The 24,936-nt window shown below is 44.7% G+C and overlaps 1 protein-coding gene across 7 annotated transcripts in view; it reads right to left on the reverse strand.

The window, feature by feature from the left end:
• clstn1 (calsyntenin 1) overlaps positions 1-24,012 on the reverse strand; it is a 40,642-nt gene extending 16,630 nt beyond the window's left edge. For 2 of the 7 annotated variants that reach the window (XM_015337138.2, XM_015337134.2), the window contains exons 1-5: positions 23,634-24,012; positions 7,730-7,852; positions 3,637-3,666; positions 2,117-2,312; positions 71-279 (exon numbers count right to left, since the gene is read on the reverse strand). In XM_015337138.2, coding sequence (XP_015192624.1) covers positions 71-279; positions 2,117-2,312; positions 3,637-3,666; positions 7,730-7,852; positions 23,634-23,715 — 640 coding nt within the window. In that variant the 5' untranslated portion in view covers positions 23,716-24,012. The remainder of the gene's footprint in view (positions 1-70; positions 280-2,116; positions 2,313-3,636; positions 3,667-7,729; positions 7,853-23,633) is intronic. The other 5 variants (XM_015337135.2, XM_015337139.2, XM_015337136.2 and 2 more) reach the window with 5 other exon arrangements.
• Positions 24,013-24,936: the final 924 nt, after the last annotated feature.

Raw genomic sequence — 24,936 nt, forward strand, 5'->3', positions numbered from 1 at the left:
GAGGAGTGGGGGGTGTTGTAGTACCACAAGGCACCAGCGGAGGAGGTAGTGAGCTGGGGGGGAGACTCACCATCTTTATCAATGGTGAAGGGCACATCAGGGGTCACGATCTCGTAGCTGCAGATCTGGCTGAACTGGAAGGAGCAGTCGGCGTCCACTGCCTCCACTTTCAGGATGTTGTCATACTTCTTGCCCTCAATGACGGTGGCCTTGTAGGACTTCTCCTTGAAAACTGGCGAGTACTCGTTAACATCGTTCACCTGAATGTGCACTGTAGCCCTGCCACGGTGAAAATCAAAATGAAACAGAAATGAGCTCTCGGCAGATAAGACCAAAATGAAAAACCTGTAAAACACCCTTGACATGAACTTCACATTTTAAAGCCCTCAGATAACCTGCAAAGAAGAGAGTGTGTATATGTCCTGAAAGGATTATGGAGTGTTTAATCAACATTTGGCTTCACCCGCTTGGCTGAGGGCTGACCTCCTGGCCAGAGGACGAGGAGGCTGGGACCCCCCTGCAGAGTGAGGAGTGACCCAGAGGCAGCTGCAGAGTGAGGAGAGTGGGGTGGAGGTGGGATGCCAAAAATCTATTGTGATTTTTGAGTGATTGCTAATTACCGACAGCCGAGTTGGACTGAACTTGGTTGTTGTCGTCCCTCCTGAACTTTAGTTACAAACTCCATGTGTTGCACGGAGACAATGGATGGATCATGGCTGTAGCACAAGTTAGGCAACACAGCAAGCTCTGCTTTATAGCAAAATGAAGATAAATCATACTAAACAGAAACACACAAAATGTCAGGCAATTATCTGTACTTCTTCCACTGGTTGGAAAGTCACTGTGAATTCTACTGTATTTGAGCACTATCAGGCTAGGGAGACATAATAATAGTATCATAATAAGTGGAGATCTATGCTGTACAACATGGGCACACAATTCTTGTGAATGACACCTGTCATTATCGTTGCGACCTTTTTCAGTCGCCCGATCTGACAGGCACGTACAGCACGATTCCATGCAAGTTTTTTTAATTCAAAATGGAAATCCACTACGATTATCTATCGTGCATTATAATTCTATTACACAAAGCACGAGGACATGGTCTGTTGTGTCAAGATTTGTCTTCTGACATGACTGTTAAACTGCCATTTGTCTCCCTTCCCTAACAACCCATTTTGAAATGAAGACATCCTTTGCAAGTAACTAAAAGGCACATCACTTGCACGGATACTTGCAGTCTGTGAAATAATGCTTTCACAAAAGCATTTCTCTCTTAAATTAACCTTCACTTGGAGCCCCCGAGAATAGGGCGGAGCAGTGGCTCTGTGGCTAAGGATCTGAGTGTGACTGGAAGGTTGATGGTTCAAATCCCGCGGCCGGCAGAGGAATTCTACTCCATTGGGCCCCTGAGCAAGGCCCTTAACCCCAACTGCTCCAGGGGCGCCGTACAATGGCAGACCCTGCGCTCTGACCCCCAGCTTCTCTCCCTGTCTGTGTGTCTGTGTCTCCTTGGAGAAAAAACTGGGGTATGCGAAAAGACGAATTCCTAATGCAAGAAATTGTATAGGGCTAATAAAGAAACATTATTACATTATTATTATTATTATTATTAAACAGCTAAGTACACATACTAGAAGAGCTTAATGGCTTGAAAATCATTCCTGCTGCCTGGATAAGAGTGCAAAGCTTGAAGCGCCACTCCACACCGAGCTCAGATCTAATCTGCAGGCTGGGAACTCTAGTGCCCTTGCCTTCTTGCCTTCCACGGTAATGAGCTGAAAGAGGACCTTCTGCATAATTGGAGGGGAAACATGGTCGATAATGATACTGCTGCATTTGCGCACAGGCAGCAAGAAAACTGGCAAAAAAACAAACAAATTCAACCAATAATCAAAATCGGTTTATCTTGTGTCTTGCAAAATGTCACTAGGCATCCTCAAGCGTAAAAGAACGCACATCTACCTTATCACACAGCACACATGCACAGCCAACAGCAAAGGGCGGATTATAACAATGTTATTCTGTGAGTGAAAAGCACAGCAGAGTCTGGTCTGATTGAAAATCTTCCCTTTCCTTTCAATGGCGTTTCTCAGGCCCCATGCGCGCCTCTTACTTGTGGGACTTCTTCACGCTGGCCCCGTCGGGCCCCTCCCCGCAGTCGAAGGCCTGGATGGTGAAGGTGTGCTCCTTCTGCAGCTCGCAGTCCAGCTTGTCTTTGGCCCGAATGACCCCCTCGCCGGTGGACCTGTCCAGGACCACCGCTTCGAAGGGCACGTTCTGCCCATGGATCCTAAACCCACAAATCTCACCTACACATGGCGACAACCAGGGAGGGGGGAGGCGTAACACACAACGTGAGAACACCAACCGGAGCCTGTACCGCACATCGTCAGCACAGTTAGAACACACAAACAAAAACAAAAAAAGGCCCAAACGTTTTGGCAGCCAAGGGTGTACATTGTGAGGGTCTGTGGAGAAAGCAAAAAAAAAAGCACTGTGCTTAAACAGGGGTGAGTGCTGAAAGGGGGGGAGGGCAAACTTTTTGTTACAAAAGGAGCAGTCTGATGCCCAAGCCACTGGGTTCACATCGCATTCATTCATTCATGCTGGAAAGAAAACCGAAAGATGCAGACAGGCATTTCACAGGAGTACTTAAGATACCCCCCCCAGCTAAAGAGAAAAATGTAAAACCAAAAGTGCACGGCCAAGATCTCTGCAACGTACAAATCGTATATATTTATATATCTGGATATAAATACCACGCTGCCGCTGCTGGCTCAGGTTTACCAGAGCACAATGAAAAAAAATAACAGGTTAAAATGCAGTTAAAGAAAACAGATGGCGACCAAAAAAAGCTTTTGAGTTCAGGTCCAGCACCATTTCAGAAATTCTGTCACTGGTTTAAATCCACTGCAGTTTTGTTTGTTTGTTTGTTTTAAAAGCAGACTTCCTGTGCAATGTTGTCTGCCCCTCCGACAGCCCCCCCCAAAATAATAAGAAAACTAGGGGATTGAAACAAAAGCACTGGATGAGAGTCGGTGTTAGAAATATCGACTTGCTGGTCATCCACGGATGTCAGCGGCAGACTGAGAGCACATGCTACAGCCGGGACTGAAGGAAGAGGGGAGGGGACATGAGTGTTGGCCTCACAGACACGGGACAAGTCTGTCTTGAGCTGAGTTTTCACTTTTTGAGAAAAAACATTAAGAAAACTCAAAAAGGGCTGAGAGAGCTACTAATCCATAACCATTCAGCCTTCAACAAAAGTGCAGTCCTCACGTGGGCTGTATTAAAAATTATTTACAGTACATACCAAAATAATTTGTGGCGTTTTTGAGTCTATTGTGGTGTGTAGGGATTTGGGCAGTAAAATGGATGCCTCATGCATTGATATTTCTAACAATTTCATTCGCAGGTGCTCATCGCTTTTCATCCAGTTTGTTGTTTTTTTTTACGCGAATCAGCAATTCTCTTTTCAAAAATAAAAACCCAAACGAAAGAATACGGGGACAACGGATGACAGAACATGACAGGAGTTTCTGTGTCAAGTGCTGATTCCCTGTGAGGAGGGGGGCCGGGGTTAGTGGGTTAATAAAACAGTATTAGAAGGGTAGAAAGAGAACCCATTATCACCTTCTTTGGTGACAGTCACCTCAAAATTCTCTACAAAGGGAAAAAAGAAACCCAGGTCAGTTACACAAGAGAGAGACTGAGTATTGAGTACAAACGGCAAATACAGGGGGGCAGGGTTCAAGGGGAGATCAATGAAAAGGTATTTGTGAGCATCTGACAAAAGATATACCACAAACAGGCCACCGGAAAGAGCCAGAACTGTATCCTGAAAACCACACAGCAGGACCTCTACCTCTGCCCAGAGCTAAATGTTACACGAGTTCTCGCATTTCATCAAAAACATCTGGTTTGGGCTGTATAAATGCCACGAGGTCTCCCCACCATGCAGAGCACAAAAATGTCAGGCCTGTCCTCGAACGCTGGACCAGAAAGCCAGTGGTTGTACTTTGTCTCCACATTTTTTCAGGCACCTTAATTGTTTTTGTTTTTGGCTAGAGACCTACTGCAGGTCAGGTAATCTCGTACTTAGAAAAACTCCCACGCCACCAGCAATCTGCACGAAACGAATGAAATGGAAAGCTGCTTTTTTTCATTTTTCAGCCTATGTTGCTCATAGCGGCAAACCTTTCTCCTGCCACAGTTCTTAGGCACGAGTCAGACCTACATGTTTACCTTCAGGGCATAAAGAGAGAAAACCATTGGGATTTTGACACACCCAATGATACAGACCTGAGGGGACAGCACCATTCAGTGCAGGACTGGAAGTTCTTTCCACATTTAAAAAAATCAGGATAAACAATAATTACACAGTAGTTAAGCAGTACATCAGCTTCTTGATTTAGGATATAATAATGCTGACATTAGGCATATGAATTTCGAAATATACCAATTAAAACAGATCCCACCTGTACACTTTCCATTACACCAAGCACCAGTCAGACTGAGGTCCAGCATTTCAGTTCTTCTTGAAATTGTTACTTTCCAGAAGGAAAATGTCTTTGAAACTATGGCTCCATCTGTATTTCATATTTCTTTCATTCAAACATGTTGAGTTTCTTTTGAGCACAAGAAGCTATGTTTATTGCTCGGCCATTTACTAATGCTTCAGATGTACGTTTTTCTTCAGTTTTCAGCCACATCATAACTACCATCAGCTCTGGCTGCCCAAGACTATCCCCACCACCAGACTGGTTGAACCCCAATGCCCTTGCAAACTTCACCAATCTGAAACCACGTATTACATCATCATTGACCAGCTGTCACTTCACTTCACTACGACTGTGGGCAGCAATGGATTTTTCCCCTGGGTGAGGCTGTTCACAGCAAGCAGTACAACAGATAGCCTCTCTGACTGGGAACCACCCGCCAGGCTTCTGAATCTTCCTGAAAGAACCTGATTTCCATGTCCTTCCTTAACCAAAAACAGCAAAGCTTTACTTCAATGAGACTAAATAATAACTTCATGATTCTCTCCCTGTCTGTGTGTCTCATGGAGAGCAAGTTGGGATATGCACAAAGACAGATTCCTAATACTATAAATTGTATATGGTCAATAAAGTGATCTGATCTTATGATACAATGAGATATAACCGTGTGCATCATCCTTTCTAACCATTTGTGCAGAAGACTTTTGCCAGCTGTGATTACTCACAACTATTTATAACTTTATATGCAGAACTCTGAAACCTTAAACACCCCTATACCTAATCCTTTTTTTTCCCTTAAAAAATTAATAAAAAAAATTCACCCCAAAGTGGCATTTAAAAAAGGGAAGCACACAAAAGAAAATCATACCAACAAATTAAAGAGCGGCATACAAAAAAAAAAATGAAAGCGCAATGAAACTGGGAGAGATCCATCTGTTCTTTTTGGAGAAAAAAAACTTGCCCCGATATTTTGTCGGGGAGTCTGACAGAACTTCCTGATGGCGCAATACAAATCTGGAGCCCTCAAGCAGCGTCTTCAGGATCTGGGACGCTTGGTGCCTTGAGCTGAAGTGTTTAACGCACAGCTGTGCTTCTCATCTCCATTCTCCCTGCAGCAGCGCGCCGTCACCTGGTACCCAGCCCCTCGGCCGACCTCATCCTGCCCCCAGCTGGGCTCCCGTCAGACTGCCTCGCCCACCTCGAGATCCAGCTACCAGACCAGAGGTGCTTAACGTCCACAGAAATAAATCAACCAGTCCCGTAGACTGTAAGTGTGCATGGGCTGGTGTGGGGCTGGTCAAATCTGGAAAAGAGCGCAGCTTTCTTTAATAGAAAGGGTGAAAAGCATGCACTAAGGCCATTTAAATGACAACCTCTAGAACTGCGGGGGGAGTGAAGTCATGTGTCCAGAGTGTAGAAAGCTTCTTAGCCACACCGAAGGACCATCTGTCCTGAATTCAGACCGTCGCCGCTCGTCTGCGCCGGGAGTTCCCAGGGTCATGCGACGGTATGAATCACTCCGCTCAGCGAAGGCACTGAAATAGCTATGCACGGCTTGACCGCGCTCAGGTCTCCCGACGGGGGGGCAGGCGCCTGGCGAGCTTAAGCACCGGCTGTACCGCTGGCGCTCGCTCTGCGCACGCAGGGGCTGGCAAGGCCCAGGCCAGCACGCCGTCCCCCGACAGCAGAGGGAGACACGGCGGCAGAGCCCTGGAGGCCCCAGCCTCCCCGCGCGAGCGCCGGTAACCAGGCTACCCCTCCGACACCCCTGGGAGGTGGCGGAGCACACACACACACACACACACACACACACACACACACACACCGCAACACCCGCTTGCGTCAACACAAAGTCCAGGGCACGGCCAGCTCCCGTCAGCTGCACAGCTCTGGGAAGAGCCTGGCCGCTGAAAATGAACAACAGCTTGGAATCTAACACCAACTGCCGCGCAGCTACCCTAGGAGAACAAGTACGTTTCCATTAAAACCGAGAAAAAAGATCCAAGCGATTTGGAAACCACTGCTTGGAGATAAAGGGGCACGCTGCACATTTAATTGCATGCCGCAGTACGTGGTCATTTATCATAAAAACAAGCCACGTGGTCAACATGCCTGTTCAAAGACAGTCCTGCAAGACCCAAACACACACGGCCTGGTTTAGCGTGTCGTTTTAAGTCCTCCTCATTGAAAAATGAAGATAAAAAGACATACATTTTTTCTGATCTTCAAAGAAAATAAAAAAAGCGAGGAGGCCCCTGCTGCATCCTTAAATGACAAGACAAAAATCAAAAATATCTTACAGATAAACTTGACCAAATCCCGTGTCAAAGTCAGCAGAAATCTAGTACTGTTCCACTGACAGTCAGCTAAAGCTAACTTTTGGGGTTTTAGTTGTTTTATATTGGTACTGGACAAGGCGCCAGATTAAATAACGAGATAAAGTCTACGTTATCAATTGAAATCCTGGAGAATAACCATGGGTTTTATAAAACACATTTATAAAGTATTATAAGTCCTGCTGCAGTATTGGCTTCTGTAACACTAATGCAGTTTTCATCATTGAGATGTTAAAGGCTAGGTGAGCTATGTGAGCTCCCTCACATTATATTGTGTTCAAGTACCAGAAAGCCTTGAGGCATGACAATTCAGTGACCTGTCTCAATGTGGATTTAACCCCCAGACCTTCACGCCTCTCCTCACTATGGCCACAGGCCCGGGATAACGACACAGACTGAAGCACATGATAAGACATCTCCACTGCACAGCAGTCGCAGGTGACGGAACTGATCCCCAGCTTGGACAGCTGCATTTCTACACACTGCTGCCTACAGTTAATGCCACCGGACGGCAGGCTTCACGTCACTGCTGGAGAGCGACGTCCAACACCGCTTCGGTGAGCAGCCCATTAACATCGACCTCAACACTGCTGGTGTTCCCAACGGTTCACTGGCCAGACTTTGTCATGGAAAACTGTCCCGATTCCAAACCTGCGTGGCTGAAATCCCAAGGCTGCTAAAAAGAAGGAGAAAGCAGGATTTGGGCTTCCATTATTTCCCACATCTCCCAGGTATCCGGCTGGGCTGGTTTGCCCGGACTCGCCGCTTAAGGGTCGGAAACGTGGGGACGAGGCGCTGGGAAAGGCTCGTCGGTCGGAGTCGCTCGCGGAGCGGGAGGCGGACCCGGCAGGCGCGCGGGGAAACGGGAAGCACGGCTCGCCTGTGCCTTACCTGCGTAGCGCAGCGGCGCGTCCTTGTCCAGAGCGATCAAGGGCGGGTCCAGAAGCACCTTGTCGTCGTTCTCCGTGACGATGCCATGATACGTCGTTTCAATCCACGGTTTATGCTTATTAACTAGAAAATGAAAAGAATGACAAAACCTTTAAAACCAGCGTCCTAACCAAACAGTTTAAGCACCTCTGAAGCTGTTCAATACTTTTAAACAAAGATCAAATCTTGCAAACAAGCAGCATATAGGACAGAAAACAGCGACTGATGGGTCATTGTGCTTTGTATGACACGTCTCAAACTAAGCACCACCTCAAAGTGCTTCATAAAGCAGATAACAGCTGGATTATTCCTTAACATTTAATTACAATCCCCCCAAGAAAGCCATCAAGAGAACTACTGTTTCAAGTTCTGCACCAAAAATTAGGAGCAGGAAGGTACTGAGCTAGGATCACCCAATTAAGCTTGTGTCTAGAGAAGAGCTCCTACTGCTGAAGGCTTCAACCACACTGCCTTGACTGTTACACACGTGCCTGGTAGAGCAAGGTACCAGAAGTAGGACCTACGTCTTTTTTTAAGTTTAGAACCACCTGATTTTTTAAATGATACACCCCCACCCACTTAGGAACCTAACAACTGCATCTGCACATCTCTGGAGGGCAACACCTGTGCCACCCCTGGAGAACGAGGAGGCACAGCAAGGCTCTGACCCCTGTGCTCCTTGTTCTGACACGCTAGAGGTTCTGCACGAACATCACAAGGATGTGCAGCATCGACTGGAGGGGAGGCGTGTTCCTCGCTAGCCCACAGGGGGGCATCGTTTCACTAGGCACCGGGACTGTCCAGGCCGACTAACCCCAACCCTGCCCTTCGCCTCAGGGACCGCGGGAGCATGGCCGCAGTCGGCTGGTGGCCTGCCAGGCGGGGGCGCTGCGGAGCTCTGGAGAGCAGCTTCAGCGGCGCTCACACCCGGAGCCTGGGCCTCGCACCAAGGACAGAGCCCTTGACAAGAAAGAGCGTGCACTGGCAAGGGCCTGCCAGCCAAGACACACTCCAAAGCAGAGGAGCGTGTGGAGTGTCCACCCACAGGGTGAGGTCAGGATCAGTGCCCAGCATCCTCCTCCTTGCTTCATCAAAGACACCCAGCTTCCAGCTGAACACCATCACTGCGGGGCAGAAAACTCCAATGTGTGGCAGTCCCACCTCAAACTGGAATTGAACTGGCAGCTTCATTGTAAAGAGGGGAAACACCTCTCACCACTGCTGGTGAGACCAAAAGATAAGATGAAGAAGATCATGAGACAGCCCTAGACATCGGTCACAGCGTCGTCACCCAAACCACCCACACTGGCCACAGGACAAACCGCATGGGCTTAAACAAACCTGCGCCTGGTCTGGAAGTCTTTTGTGTGAAACTGTCAAATAATTGCAGCAAAACCCACAATATAGATATGTAATGGCCCGCAAACTATAAAACCTAAACCTAAACTAAAAAATCCCCTAGATATTTGAAATTTTGAACCAAGATAAGAATAGGTCTAGTATTTTTACAATCACTCTGGATAACCAGAAAACGGGGTCACATGAACGTTATTAGCATTACCTAAAGTAAAAACCATGCTATACTTAACTACATACATCAACAGATACAGTATAACATGCTTTCCTTCAGTCTGCTCTTTCATTTGTACAATGGCCATCGGCACTACCGACATAACCTGTCAAATGCACAAGTGCAATGAAATGCTTATGTTCCAATACAAAGACATTAAGGAAACACCAAACTAAAACACAGAACAGCAGCAGCAACAACAACAACAACAACAACAACAACAACAACAACAAAGTTAAATAACACTCAACTTCAATAAAACTGCACAAGCAGTGTGCAAAAAAAAACATCAGTGTGAATCAGTGGTTGAGGTAGAATTTAAAAACCTGACAGCTTGAAGCCGTCTCTGAATTTGCAGGTGTGTGCCTTTATGCTCCTATAATGCTTACCAGAAGGGGAGAGTATTAAGACATATTGTCTAAATACCAAGTAGGACACCGGCAGTAAATAGAGAAAAAAGCACTGCGACAGAGTGGACTGGAAAGTGATCAGGTGTAGAATAGCCAGGTATTTACTATGAGCCCACATGTCAGTGCTGGGGCTTATTGTGTGTTGACTGTTCCGTGCCCTCAACACTAGTTTGCCTTCTCAGGAATCTCAGAGCTGAGGGGGGTGGGGAGATAATGGGCTTTCAGGCCTCCCTGGATTAATCCATCTCATCCTTCTGGCTTCTGGGAATGTCTCCAGCTACTTCTCCTTGGAGCTGTAACAGTTCGAACCCGGCCTGCTCAAATACTAGCACAGCTGTTCGCCGAAGACCACTATCCGCTCCTGATCAAGTTCAGAGAAGCGTGTTCCCAGATCCAGGCATGAAAGAAGAATTCATTTCTGCCCAGTCTGCAGTTTCATTGCAAAATGCCTTGGGGGAGACAGGTCCCCTTTTAGGTACCTGCTTCTTTTCACAAGACTCCTCCTTCACACGTGCGAATGAATCCCTGTCTTTCCAGCACTTCCATTTTACTTTTTTAAAACTCTTTTTAAATCCATTTCTCAGAATTCAGAGGCTTTCAGAGGGGAAGCAACACACAGGTGCCAAAACACGACCATACTCTCACGTGACGGCAGAGCAAAGCACAGAGACCAGCAGAGCTTTTTCCACCTGAACTGGCTGTGTGTGGAAAAAACTGAAATCACTAGGAGCCTCAACTCCACATCTCAGAAACAAGAGCCTCCGGCATAGAGGGTAGAATATGTCCACCCAGACATTTTAACTGCATGGGTATTTAATGAGGAAGAGGATTTCTCAGAAAAATCGTTTATATTTCCTAACACCCCGCAGAGTTCATCTACCGCTTTTATTACTACAATGTAAGAGTGTTTCTCACTCTAAAATGTTGTTAACAAAATGATTGTTACCATTTAATCAGAAAAGCATATTATACAAATTGTGCTAAACGTCTCTAACTGCAAAAGTAACCAATTTGAACATTTGAAAAAAATCTAATTGAATCTATTCAGGCATATCTGTTTATTATGGTGAGTCTTATAAATGCGTCTGGATAAACATTTATACTTCACAAATCATTTGCAAGTTAACTAAGTGCACCGATTCCCCCACAGCTGTGGGTAAGGCAGAGGCAAATAAAGCTGTTTAATCTCCTTAAAGCAGGCCCCGGATGACCTAAGCTACAGTGGAACTCTCTGAATAGGGTTCCAGACCAGACTGGTAAACCACTACTGTAATCTTCTTAATTTCTGCGGTGTGTAAAACCTTCAGAAAAACAGTGCAGTCACATGAATTTTCAAACAAATATTTCAAGACCGCAAAAAATTAGTTTCACTAAGTATTTTTTTTTTTACAGACCATAAAGTAGCTTGAATGTTGATTAAATAAAACCTCACACAGGCTTATAAGAGATCTAGGATTTTTCAATGGATTAACTACACAAGGTCTTGTTCCAACACTAACGAAAAGGCAGAAATGCTTTACTATAAAACGCTACATTTAAGAAGCTAACAAAAATAAAAAGGCTTCACTATTCTGTGGAGTGAGCACCGGAGATAAAAAGCCCACAATTAAAAACTAATGTGCACTTGATATGCATGATTTTTTTCCCCCAAGTTTACTCAACAATTTGAAACAATTTAGGTTTTGCCACATGTTAATGCTTAGTAAACACACTTAATAAGCCTCCAGTTAAACATCAAAGCAAGTGAAAATGGGGATATGATGACAATGAGATTACCACACTGCCTGTGGTGTGGTTTCTATCATTTTATTTCCTGCAGTTTAAGTGAGCTCTAGAAAGTACTGCTGTTCTGGCAGGGACTCTTTGTTTGCAATGGCCTGGAGCCAGTGTCACTTGCAACTTCAGACAATTTATATAAGAAAAATATCGGCAAAGTTCTGAGCACACTGACAAGACTTTTAAAGCCCAGAGCCCAGATAGAGATGCTCTGAAAGAAAGGCTCAGCAGATTAGTGAACAGACAACAGGCCAGCATTTACCAGGCAAACCCAAGCCAAGGACACACAGGCCCCTTCTGAAGTGAAATAAAATCACCTTCCAGCTGTCAGCAACTGAAAACAGCACTTTCAGCAAAGTCGAAATCTAAATGACAAACTGAAATGCAGACAGCTTTGTTGAAAAGGTGGAAAATAAAGGACTCTATTGAAACTCACACCCTCCTACACACACCTTTGCACTGCTGCACTTAGAAGGAGTAAGGGTGGGAGGTGCTCACATTTCTCTGCGCTATTCTCTACTCTTTGAAATTAAAAGGGACACAGGGTGAAACTTGGTCCAAAACAAACACTTCTGGCACTTCTGGATTCATCCGTTTCTGAAGGAATTATCGGATTTGGTCCCCATACTGACAGAAATACCCGTGCACACAGTGTACAGGGATACCTGTTTCTGCACTTTGTTTCACCTGAGCCCTGAATTAAATCATTGTAATAACACCTTAATAGACCTAAATAATTGGTTTCACCTGAACCATTTTTGTTTGGTTTCTTAACATGCAGAAGGCTGCCTTTCAACTATAGCGCTTCATAAGTGACTTAAAATCTCCTGAGAACCACATTCCTATTATCGCTGAGTAGGAAAAAAACTCCAACCAAGAGATCTGTAGTTTCAGCTCAGGATTCATTAAATAAAAGAGCTAACCTCCAGGAAGTTACCTCCAGGATCTTCTCACCTCCAAAATGTATTTTGGCAGATTCAGTAATGATAAATCTAACACACACGTGTGAACATGCTACAGTCATCATGCCCACATGAACATGCCCTCCTGCATGGCAGGAGCTGGCACTGCATCCCAAAAGGAAATTAGTGTGTCTGGACACCCCCCGGTTTCCACGGTTACCACAAATGGACTACATCCAGTGCTTCCGTGTTCTTTTCCCAGCATTCCAGGGGGACAAAGGGAACTGGTAGAGAATTAAGGCAGGGATGAGCTGATGATAACAGATTCAGGTTTTTTTTTTTGTTAGTGAGAAACAAGGACGGAAATAACGGAATGGGCTTTTGGAACATTAGTCATGAAACCAGCACTTGGGAGCTTGTCGACCAAAACTCCCATTTTTTTATTTTATGTTGCGCTGTGGTTATGCAAAGACTCCACGCCGAGTGCTGTAAATATAGTGTGAACGGCTGGCCTTCAGCACCAACCTGACCCTGAAGCAGATCTAGAATGAAAGTAAGCAAATTGTCCGAGATAAAAAACAAAGCGTCTGAAAGCCCTTTTTACCTTCAGCATGCAGGATTGGATCTAAAAAGAAACATAAGGAGACCTCCCAAATCAAGGAAAAAAGCAGGTTAATTTAAAGTTTCTGGAGTCTGTGGCCCTGGTTTGAAGTGCGATCAGGATTTTATCATCAACTGAGCAGCAAATAAACAAACTGGACAAACCTGCCGTTTGTGCTGCATTAATAGACTTTTCATGCCCTATCTCATCATCCATTTAAAACTCCCAATAAAACCTTTAGGCTCACTCTAGAACCACAATCTCAAACTCCTTCTGCTCCAGTAAAAATACTCATCTCCCCTCATGCCAGAGCACAGTTCAAGGGTTCACCTGGCTGCTCAAAACTGAATCTGTTTATACTATGATCGGTATGTAAAACTACTATGCATAGCGAAACCTAAGGACATCTAATACTATAATGACATGCCTGCCTTGCATCCACTTACGAGCTCCTGTGGCAGACGAAACCTTTAACAAAACAGATAAGCTATTTAGCATATGTGGCAGTGACAGCACAGGCATACTTACATGAAGAATTTATGACTACATTGTTATGACAGCATTGAACCCTGGAACCAGACGTGCTTCATTCAGGAAAAATACACCCAGGCAGCTGAATACCTCACATAGCAACTCTCATGCATTAGTCACCTAAATAACTGCAGGAGCTTATAGCAGGGACTTAAAAGAAACTGTTGTCATAACCCATGAAATATGGAACGGATCCGTGCAGTTCTGTTCGCTGTCCATCAACATGAAGGAGGTTTAAAGAACACCTCCTCAATGTAGAGTTGAACAATTCCAGTGGGAAAAAAACTCAGGCATACCAGGGCCATCGCTGCATATGGCAGCATATCGCTGGGTGGTCGCGGCATATATCTTTATGTCGAGGGAAAGTCGCAGGGCTGTGGTGACATACCGCGGGGTTGTCATGGCATATCGTGATATATCACGGGCCTGTTGTGATATATCGCGATCTGTCACGGGGCTGTCACACCATGTTGTGACCCTGCCATGATATACAAGTATCGCAGGCTGCCACGAATATAGCAACAGGTCATGGATTTATAACATACTGCTTGACAAACTGTAGGGTATGTCGCGATATGTCACAACGCGTCACGGGGCTGTCGCGATATATCTCAGTGTGCTGCGGTGTGTCATGACCTGCCACAGCATGTCAGGGTATATCACAGCATGCCACGCTATAGTGCATCGTCACTGCATGTCACGAGATCTCGACACGTCACAGTATGTCACAACATATCACAATATCGCTATGCATCACGACATGTGGCAGTATGTTGCAGCAGTGTCTTCTGTTCACTTACACCAATCTCTCAGATTAGCTCAGTTTCATAAAGCATCAGCTGAAGTGTGTCCTTAACATTTAACAAGCCCACGATATTACTGGACACAAACGGCTGTTGTAGTTGTAGTGGATCTAGCACAGAGAAATTAATTGCAACAGCATTAGTATTCCCAGAAGCCCATTAACCTACCAGTGTGTCTTAGGGCTGTGGGAGGAAACCTGAGCACCCTGAGGAAACCCACACAAACATGTGAGCCCATGTGAGGAATAGCATCAAAACAGCTAACACTCTAGGAATTGAACCCATTGAGACTGGTGCCTGACAACTCTTAGCTGAAACCTAAAAGGAACCTAAAAAAAGGTGCTAAACGTAGACCACTTAAAAAAAGCTCCCCATTAATTTATTTAAGCTTGCTGTACAAAACAAAATAACCAATGATTATTACCAATTTAGATCATGCTTATATCCAAAGTGACTTATATAGTTGGGTATTCTAATTGAAGAATTCGGGGGGAATACCTTGCTCAGGGGAACAAAAACAGTAGTTTCTTAACTGGGATTTGAACCCACAACCTTCAGATACAGGTCTGGATCCATGACCACTGCTGTCCCAATTACATCCGTCACAAATCTGTTGAATTTATGACGTTTGTCACAAGAAAACACAAAGGAGACAAATGCATCTATAATCACCAAAAGCCTCCAGTAAAGGACCAGAACACATGAGCTGCAAATAAAAAAAGAAAGCACTAACCACAATTCTGGACTCTTTCAGACATAGCTAGATAAGATCTTCAGGTCAATAAGCTGCTAGTTCAGAAGACGGAGATCAGTCAAAAGGGGGCCTTTCTTCGAAAATGTTTAACAAAAAACATTTTTTTTAAACCCGATGTAGATCAAGCTGGGAAACTTTTCATAAAAACTGCTTAAAGGGAGAAATAAAAGGCACAAAAGAGCCAGAAAGCTAACTGAGGACTCAGTCTAAGGGACTCAGCTCTTCTCCGTTGTCCACGACTCTGCAGTCTGGGATTCTGAAGTGGCGTTTCAGAGAGAAACCCCAACTTCCTCCCGCTGTCCTACACCGGGCACAACGCCACCCCTCGCTCAGCTGCTCCCCACAGCCCAGGACCCTGTGAACAAGCCCCAGGCAGGTTGATAGCAGAGGGCCAACATGCTGGCAGGCTGAACTCTCTGGATGTTAAGAGGGTGCTCTGGCAGTGGCCCAGCTGTTTGCTCAAGGAAGCACTTGTTTGTTCACTAAACTATTAAAACCCCAGCCAGCAGGTCAAAGCCAGGGAAAGCCAGGGACCAGACCGCTCAATAACTCAAAGAGTCTCCCCTCTGGCACAGAAAGTTTTTTTTTCCCACCTATCCTTTTGTTAACCATGACATGACCCCATTTTAGATTGGTCAAGCCATACTTTATTAGCCTTTCCCCTCCAAACACCTGCGCAGCTGCGGAGCAAGTGAGGCTCACATGAGCACCTGGAGAGCGACTGGGTGACACCCGATCTTTCAGCCACACCAACAGGCAGCTCGCAAGGTTCGGAGGACTGGAGCTCTGAGCCACAGCACACAGCGGACCCAGCAGAAGCAGCTCCAACATACATGCAGCAAGACCACCAAAGCCCACATAAGTGTGATGCTTGAGTAATCTCATGTGTTAACAAGGAATATTTCAGCATCCTTAAAGAAATGTGCAAATCATTTTATAGGAAAATCTTAAATGTTGGTATAGGATGTTACATGGCCTCCCTTCTCAGAACCCGGACTTTTGAACCTTCTGAGCTAAAACGTTTAATGCACCCATTATCTGAATATAACTGTACCTCCCATCTGCAATAGTCCAAAACACATCGAGGTTCAGCCTTCTGTTCACTTGCACCTATCTATCAGACCAGCTCAGTTTCATATAGCACAAGCTGAGGTGTGTCCAACACGTAACAAGCCCACAACGTCATTGGACAAACAGCTAAAGCTGTACTGTATCTAACACAGAGAAAGGAAAAATGACAATAGTATTAGGCCAAAGAACTAGACCGGTCTTAGTAGGCGATCACTTATTCAGGGCGAGTTATTACTGTGGAATCAGTGAAATCTAACAGTGTGAGTGATCAATGCCGCGACAGACCAGAGAATGTAAATAAACAAAAGAGTGTGGCTTTTTGAGACTTTTCATCCAGTGAAAGCAAAGGGGTTACAAAAAAACAGCTATAAAAGCCCCTGCTGCTGGTCCTGCCCCTCCACATTCTTCACGTTTCCCAAGTCTCACGCTGCTATCAGGTCTTTTTTTCAGGCGCTTATAGTGGGAGCATTGTGACGCATTTCATTCCAGATCGCGGTCACAAGAGGGAAGGACTGAGGGAAACAGAAGCTCTTTGTCCTCGGTCGAGTTTAGTCTGGGGAGGGGGGTAAACCAGCCAAAGAAACAGGAGTTTATAGTTAAGATGGCTATCTACAAAACAAGGATGAAATTCAATTGAAAAAACTGATAACCCAAAGTAAACCAAAGTAAGCAGAAACAACAGTCTTTCACAGCCCCCACTTCCAAGGGAAGCTTATCTGCTGGAGCTAAGGAACAAGATTAAGGGTTGTTAACTAGACATGAGAGGAAGTCCTTTAGCCTGGAACTGCTCTGCAAAACAAGAGGCATGGCTTTATGCCTAAACTAGCACTGAGGTGCTACTACAATAAGACAATAAACCTTTAAGGGTATCTTATAAAGATCACTGGTCTCACCAGCTCTGCATCCTTTCTGAAAACACCTAGCTGCGGTAAAGACAAAGAGGTTTGAAACAAACAAAATTTCAAAATTGCCTTCTCCCAATTCTTCAAAAACATACACTTCTCTGCATTTTACATGTTTAAAAAATACAAACCTGCTAATGTAACTTCTTGTATTTTCTTTTTCCTCCTATTCTCCACCTCTATTCTAGGTCAAGAAACAGGAATTGTAGGTTTCCAGCTTTTATTATACATGCATCAGGGAACCAGCAAAAATATTCCAGCTGTTTAGAGGAAATGGAATTCTGGCTAGATGCTCAGTCTTACACGAAGCGGGAATTCATCACCGACATTGTGCCACCAAACATGCGTCTCAGGACAGGCTGTCTGCAACAATGACCTCTGCTCTTTCAAACAATTTTATAGGCCTGAATGTCAGGAGAGCTGCCTCAGTGGCGGTAACTACTAAAATGATTACAGCTTTGATATTCTTGCAGTAAAACATGATCCTGACAGACAAGCCGGACTAACTTTGCTCGACAATTAAGACAGCCAAAAGGAGAGCTTAAAAACCAACATGCATGTTAAAGTAAGAACACACCTGGGTTTCTTTTTACGAGCGTCACACTTAACAGAAACAGCGTGCACCAATTACAGCATGACTAATGAGTGCAGCGCGTCTACCCCGAGACACTCCACGTCTTAACTGAAGCACCCGGTGCAGCAACATGCTGAAAGTTTGACCTGAAGGCACATTTACACACTCAAAAGCAAAGACAGGTTAATTGTCTTTTGACAGTTACATAACCTGCAGCACTTTTCCAGACACAACACAGCAGTCAGGCACATCTTCGAAGAAAGACTGAGGACCCACAAATGACCCTATATTCAGCTCCAGCACTTTCCAATTAAATCAATCACCGACTCATTACTTGCAGAGTAAATAAGACTACATAATTTATAAGGACACCACAGCCCTCAAAACCAGCGTCTATTGACTGTGTTTGACTGAACAATCTGACACTGGACACCTAATGCATATCATGACAAAGAGCTTTCAACCTCAATTACTCTGAGGCGCACTCTATAAAACATGCCCAGCTATTGATTGAAGCCGACAGCACTGAACAGAGCAGTGCTGAACTCCTAACTGAGGGGTTGCAGGCACAAGTACCCACTGTAGACACAGCTGCCACATCTCTGAACGGGTCATTTACAAGAGTATTTCTTCATATAGCAAACTCACAGGGATTCGATGAATATGGGCAAAGGTAAACGGACTTCCAATCACTCACCTGCCCATTAATAAAGCAGCATCTGAAATATGCAGCTTTGCAACAACAGATGGTCTCAATGACTCGCAATTGCTTCTGACTCAGCTGAGAAGACCCCCAGAATGCCCTGCAGTTAGTTATGTACATCCCACCCACTCAACACTGCTGAGAGGAACCAGATCAAGTCATTAAAGCTAAGCACAGCTCAGACACTAATAGCATGCAACAATAATCATGCAAGGATGTTCTGGGCCTGGATTCTTCATTTAAAGCCATTGCGACTATGGTATTCCATCAGATACAGAAATCTTAGCGTTAACACACTTTATAAACAGGCATCAAAACTCAGGACAGACAAAGGTGGCAGTATAAAAAAGAGGGACAAAACAAATCTAACTAGCAGCATTTACAATACATTTTTTATCACAAAGGATCAGAAATTGCTTTATTTATAGGAGGACACCTACAGCACTTACTCTACTATACCACCCCTGGGTAAGATGTGACAAATAGCTTCACTAGTTGAATTAAAGAGGGAACTGCAGGCAATTTTTAAAACGCTGATACACTGCTGTCTCATAGGTAGGATTAACCGACGCCTTGTTCCATCTAATAAAAAAATCCTATGGACATGCTTTGATTACAGTAAACACTTAATCTCAACAATTCTCTAAGATGATATTGTTCAAGTATATGTCACTAAACACTAAATAATCATTGCCTTGCTACTGCCCTTACAGCAGAGATTGAAAAACAAATCAAAACATAAAAATGAACAATGACTTCTGAAAATACATAAGTTGTCCATTAATAGAAAGCCTTCTGCTCCTGGCATGGTTTGTGAGAAGCCTGATTCTCTCTCAAAACTCCCATAAGGAGGGACTGCACCCTATATGGGATATAGGGTGCACAGATACATAGAAGTTAAAGATACCAATTTACCTAGATGGTGAGAGAAGACAGAAGGACCTACTGAGAACCCACAGGAGCACATGGAGAACATGCAAACTCCACAGTAAAGGTGCCGCAGTCTGGAATCAAACCTAGAACTCAGCAACTGAGGTAACAGTATTAAATTCAAATGTTACTGCTGCCCTTAGCTTTTAAAAAAAAATCGTAAGAATTAACTTTTAAAACTACTGAGAAGTACATTGTACATCTACTATCATTCAGCAATTTCACATATCTTTTCTCAAAACATAATATGTACAAATGAAGTGCTTAGTGAAATGAAGTATTATTCTCTGATAATTCTTTGCCCACTGCACAATTAATCATAACCCATTCCAAAACAGCCAATTTACAGGAACAAAAAATCCTGCCACTTGAACAAAACTGCTCAGTCAGCAGCCAGACAGAATTTTGTCAGTGGACTTCTCATAGCTCGAGTTTTCCCCATGATGACACAACATATCTCCAGGCCTTATCTCTGCATCCCTTTTTTCGGGAACAGAGATAGGAGATGAGACAGCACAGAGCACACAATGTGCGCTGGCCCAGTCACATGACCGGGCTTGCGCTCCCATTAACCCAAATAAAACCCACGGCGATAACTGCACGACACCCTGGAGCCTTCTGGGAAATAACGAGAGGAAACAATACCACCACCGTTTTCTAGAAAAGAAACCCAGACCTGGAATCCACCACAATTTTAAGCCAAGATTCTAACCAGCTCGGATTCCTGTCAAATTAAATCACACAGTCCGCTGACTGGACACAGAGGAACATTTTTTCTGGAGAAACAGAAAACTGCGCTAAGAAACTTTTCCTTTCAAAAGCGTTAAGTGTGGCCCTCCACAACTGACGTGGACCTTATTTTTCAAATCACATTTTTGAAATGCAAAACAGAAAGTAGACATTTGTTGACCTATTTCCCTCAGTGGAGCTGATAAACCTGACCTTAACAGTAGTCCTTATTTCATAAAGCACCTTGCATTAGGACAACCCGAAGCTCCACGCACACACCCTGGAAACAAGACACGAAGATGCACACTACAGCAGGGTATGAAGAGTCTCCAAAGACTCAGATCTCGGAAGAGGGTCTGAGGAGGAATGTAAGGCCCTCTGACCAGCAGGGCCGCAGGTTGGTCTCTCCTGGGAGCAGTCAGCACTGCCCTCAGCAGGGAACCAGTGCAGAGGCTGGAGAACAGGGACGGTGCTCAGATTGCACCGGCTGAAACCATGTGCCCCTGTTGTCCAGCGGGGAACTGCGCTGGCCGATCCGAGAGGAGACGAAGGTATGGCTCGTCTCTCCTCATCCAGTCTTTCAGATGAGCGTTCAGAGGGAAAGTGTTCCTAAGACTAATGACAATCCAAGGACACTGCATTCGGGTTTTCATACAGTTTTCATTGGGGGTGATAAAGGCACCTATCTTTGACAAATATACTTGGTTTATTCTATTTTATTCTTATTTTCTGTCCTTCAACGAGCATTTGAACAATTAAGACCTCCTGTACAACTTGAACTGCGCCACTACCTATGTTTGAAAAGCCCCAGCAATGACATGGCCAACTTAAGACACGTTCAGTTAAAAAGCAAGGTTTTTTTATTTCCTTTTTTTTTTAACTGAACTTGTCCTGAGCTCCTGCTGCATTAACAAAGCACAGAAACCCATGCAGCCTGTCTCAGACTGGGCTACACCCCTCTCACACGCCTATGTGAGTAATGTTCTGATTATAGAGGGTGGTTTAATTTTACCCATCATCAAAAGAGAAAAGGGCTATTGTTTATTTTTAGTCTGGCTGCTCTTCTTTCAGAACAGACCAATCTTACCACTGTCAAAATAAACACCTATCGCCAGTGAGCGGAGTGATCTCCGCAGGACAGCTTCCACAATGCCGACTTGTACCCCCAGGGTACGACTCTCAGTTTCTTGTGTGCAATGTGAAGTGGATCAGATATTCCGACACGGAGAGATGGAAAATCACCAGGAGATCTTCTGTATCATTATTTTAAAGCTCGTAGCCCATTCAAGTGCACTATAGCCACGCACTTTACAATGTGAAAGAGGGAGATAACTTTGTTAACTGCAGCTGACATGGATATCTATCTATCTAGAACGAGGGAGAGTGGGTGGGGCATTTGCAAACCACGATTAGCACAAATCATTCCAGCCCTGAGTGTCCTATTGAAACCCAGGCACCTCACACCCTCACCTGAGAAGCTAAAAAACTTTTTTTTTTTAAAAAAAGGCGATCGGGCAACGAATTAACTAAATCGTTTAACAAAACTCAGAGAGAACACAACTGCTTCTGGAAACCACCAGATCTGCTGTGTCACTGCATTGGAGAACACAGATCTGTAACAGAGTCGGTGCTGCTCGTTGAAGATTTAAGGCTTAGACTTTTTTTTTTAATAAGATGAAACGTCAATATTCTCGTCGACGAGTACCTTCTGTAAGAGCTTCGCTGATCGATAGATTCATTGCGCCATCACGGCTTCGTGAACAGCTGCGTCGGATCAGAGGAACTATTCGGATCTGGTCCGAGGGGAAAATATATATATATAATTTCTAAGGACAGCACGCAGACCACCTAAATCACGATCCCCGGTTTCCTAACGCAGCATTCCTAAAGACAACACCGCCGTTTCGAGGGGTGGGGGGAGGGTAGGGAAAGCAAAAGGCGCATTGAAAATATTGTTAATTCACTCTGAACTAAAACCCTACAGTATGTGTCGGTGCCGCTTGGTACAGCGGCTCAAGATGCACGGCTGCCCGGGGTGCACAAGCTGAAGATGCGCCAGACCGCACCGGATCTCAGCGCCGAGCGCGCATCACATGACCCGGCCTGTATCTGGCCTCGCTTTTCAGCACCCGAAGTAGCACAGCGATGCAACATTGCTTTGATCCACAAAGACAACCTGCGTCTACATTGTGTCTCATCACCCCGGCCGCCCAAACACTGTTTCAGTGAACCGCGGTCCCCTCCTTTCTCTCTCTTTTTTTTTTTTACCGGGATGGCTGAAACGTAAGGGAGAAACATAAACCCTGATGCATAACGCAAAACCAGCTCCAAGCGAGGCAGCTACTTTGACAAAATAGCCCTACATCTATTCCCGTCTTTGAAAACCATGATAAAACTACGCGACGGGAAATCTCGCATACGAGAACTCCAACGTGTGATGAGGCTAATAATATGGAATAGCTGTCCCACATTAACAAACCAGCCACAGAGGACGTGCGGCTAGTTTTCTCAAGATACTGCCTGAAATCACGAATTAAAAGTGCAGACATCGCTGGATAAAAAAAACAGCACTGTCATCTGTCACTAAAAAGCGAATGTTCATGTGTTACGCCCTTTCATCTTTTAAAATAATTAATGAATGGCGGAAGAAAACGGGCCGGTGCATCTAACCCAACCACACGTCGGTGGTAATTAATGACCTTGAGTGCCCACAATTATGATCTTCTCAGAAGTTTTGTTTTTTTTCCATGGGAGCGATTGTGGCCCATTAAAATTTTAAATCACTCTCTCAGCGTTTGTCAAAGGATCTGCAATGCGTATGTTCAAAAGGGCTTCATGCTTTCCCAGACTAATCGATACACAAGCATTTGTGTGGATCACAGGGAGAGACTAACTTAGCCCGGCAATAAAAATAAATACACGTAATGTTTAAACGGGATAGGGGTCGAATCTTGCTAGTTTTAATACAGCGTAACATGACGACTCTTGAACCTTGAACCCGATACCCCCTGTATATAACATCGTAAACCAACGTTGTGGAAATAACGGAGCTATGCAGATATTTAGACTGAGACCGATGCTTAAAAAATACATAACACCCGCGAGGAAAAAAAAGACTAGAATTGTAGAAAGGGAGAAAACTGGGAAAAGATTCTATCCCAGAAAAACAGAAAATAAAAACGGGGAGTATCCCTAACTAGCTTCATCACTGCGATTATCATCAGCCGCTTTAACAAAACCACTAATTCCTGCACCAGAAACGATGTATGAAGCCACTTTTTAAGCGGATTTATTGTTGGGGGAAATATTTAACTCAAGGGTAACATAAACAAGTTCACCGACTCGATGAGGCGTTTTTTTTAACAGAGTACATAGGAAAAAGGGATAACACTGCATTTGCGACATTACAATAAAATCGTGTGAACGCTTTCTCGTTTATGGGAAGGCAAAAGCATCCTTCAGCTCACGAAAGCAACCTTAAATATGGCTGAAACGACGTGCCGATTAAGACCCCAGAATTTAGACATCAAAAACAAGGCAAGCTCAGTCGCGGGTAGTCGGAATCAAGTGGGGGAACAATCTCAGTCGCTTTTTTTTTTTAAAGCTTACCTTTCGCTGCCTCTACCGCAAAAAATAATCCAAGGACCAGCCAGCCTACAGATGCTGGAGGTTTATGTCTTCGGAAATGCATGTCGTTTTTACACAAAAAATGGAAGCAAAATAAAAAAAAAACAAACGAGTGGCGTCCTTATTTCTGGTAAATCAAAACGTATTTTCTCAAGGAGTGCATGGAAAAAAAAATCCGGGAATGTATTCTCTGTAAACTCGGCAAAAATCTAAGATGGCTGCCTCAGCCACCGCCGCTTAGTCTATCCCCTCCAGTCCTCTCTATCTCTATCCCTCTCTCTCTCTCGCAGTTCGCAGCTCAATCTCCAACGGGAGACTGTGGCTCAGTTGACGTCAACACTGTTATTGTGGAGAGCTGCTGCTACTGCCTCACGGACACGCTCAGCTCTTCCTCAGCACAGTGGCCAGCAGCAGGGCCAGCCCAGCGCTTGTGAGGGGGCTGGAGTCGGGGCCAGGCCAGTCTGGGAAGGGGTTAGAGATAAGATGCTCTCTTTACGACTTTATGCCATTTCAATTCAATTCAGGGTGCCTTAGTAGCATGACCGATGGGTGCAATCAGTGTTGCCAAGGCAAATAAAAATAAAATTAACACGAAACAAAACTAAAATAAAATCTACAGACATATTAAAGACATTTACGACAAAAACATATCATAAAATATTTACATATACTGTAAACATTGAGCATTATAGGGAGACAGGCTCACTGTTCCTCAGGCTGGGACAGGAGATCACACACTGGGCTCCCAGTTCGACTGAGATCCCTACTCCATTTCCCAGTAGGACTGGGACCCGTTGTGATTCTGATTCTGGCGTTGTGAATCTCTACGGCTCCTGCCTGCCCCTCTTTTTCAGGTTAAGCACTGGGTGTAAAAAAAAAAAAACACCTCTGAAAGCCCCACACTGCCCTGCACGCTTCAGAGGAATGTTCCAAAAATAGCATAAAACAAAAATATACGTGGATCCCAGCACTACATATTTCTTTCTTTCTTAGGTGTCATTATGTTGTGCTGCATTTTTTTCAATCCTCATAAAAGGATATTTGACTTTCTCTTTGAGAGACTTCCTGTATTAGTGTATAAACCCGGTTCACATCCCCGCAGCCACTAGAATGAACCCAGAGAAAGCCTCTGGGCTCCATCCAACTCACCTGGGCTGTGTTAGTGAAAAGGTCGCTCATGTGCTGCATTCAGGAGAAAAAAGGGGGAGGAGCTGAGGGCTGGTTCCATCATGTGTATTAGTGGTCCTGTAATGAGGGCTGTGCAGGACAGGCAGGCACCAATGAG

This window comes from Lepisosteus oculatus, chromosome 25, assembly GCF_040954835.1.
Source record: "Lepisosteus oculatus isolate fLepOcu1 chromosome 25, fLepOcu1.hap2, whole genome shotgun sequence".
Classification (NCBI taxonomy): domain Eukaryota; kingdom Metazoa; phylum Chordata; class Actinopteri; order Semionotiformes; family Lepisosteidae; genus Lepisosteus; species Lepisosteus oculatus.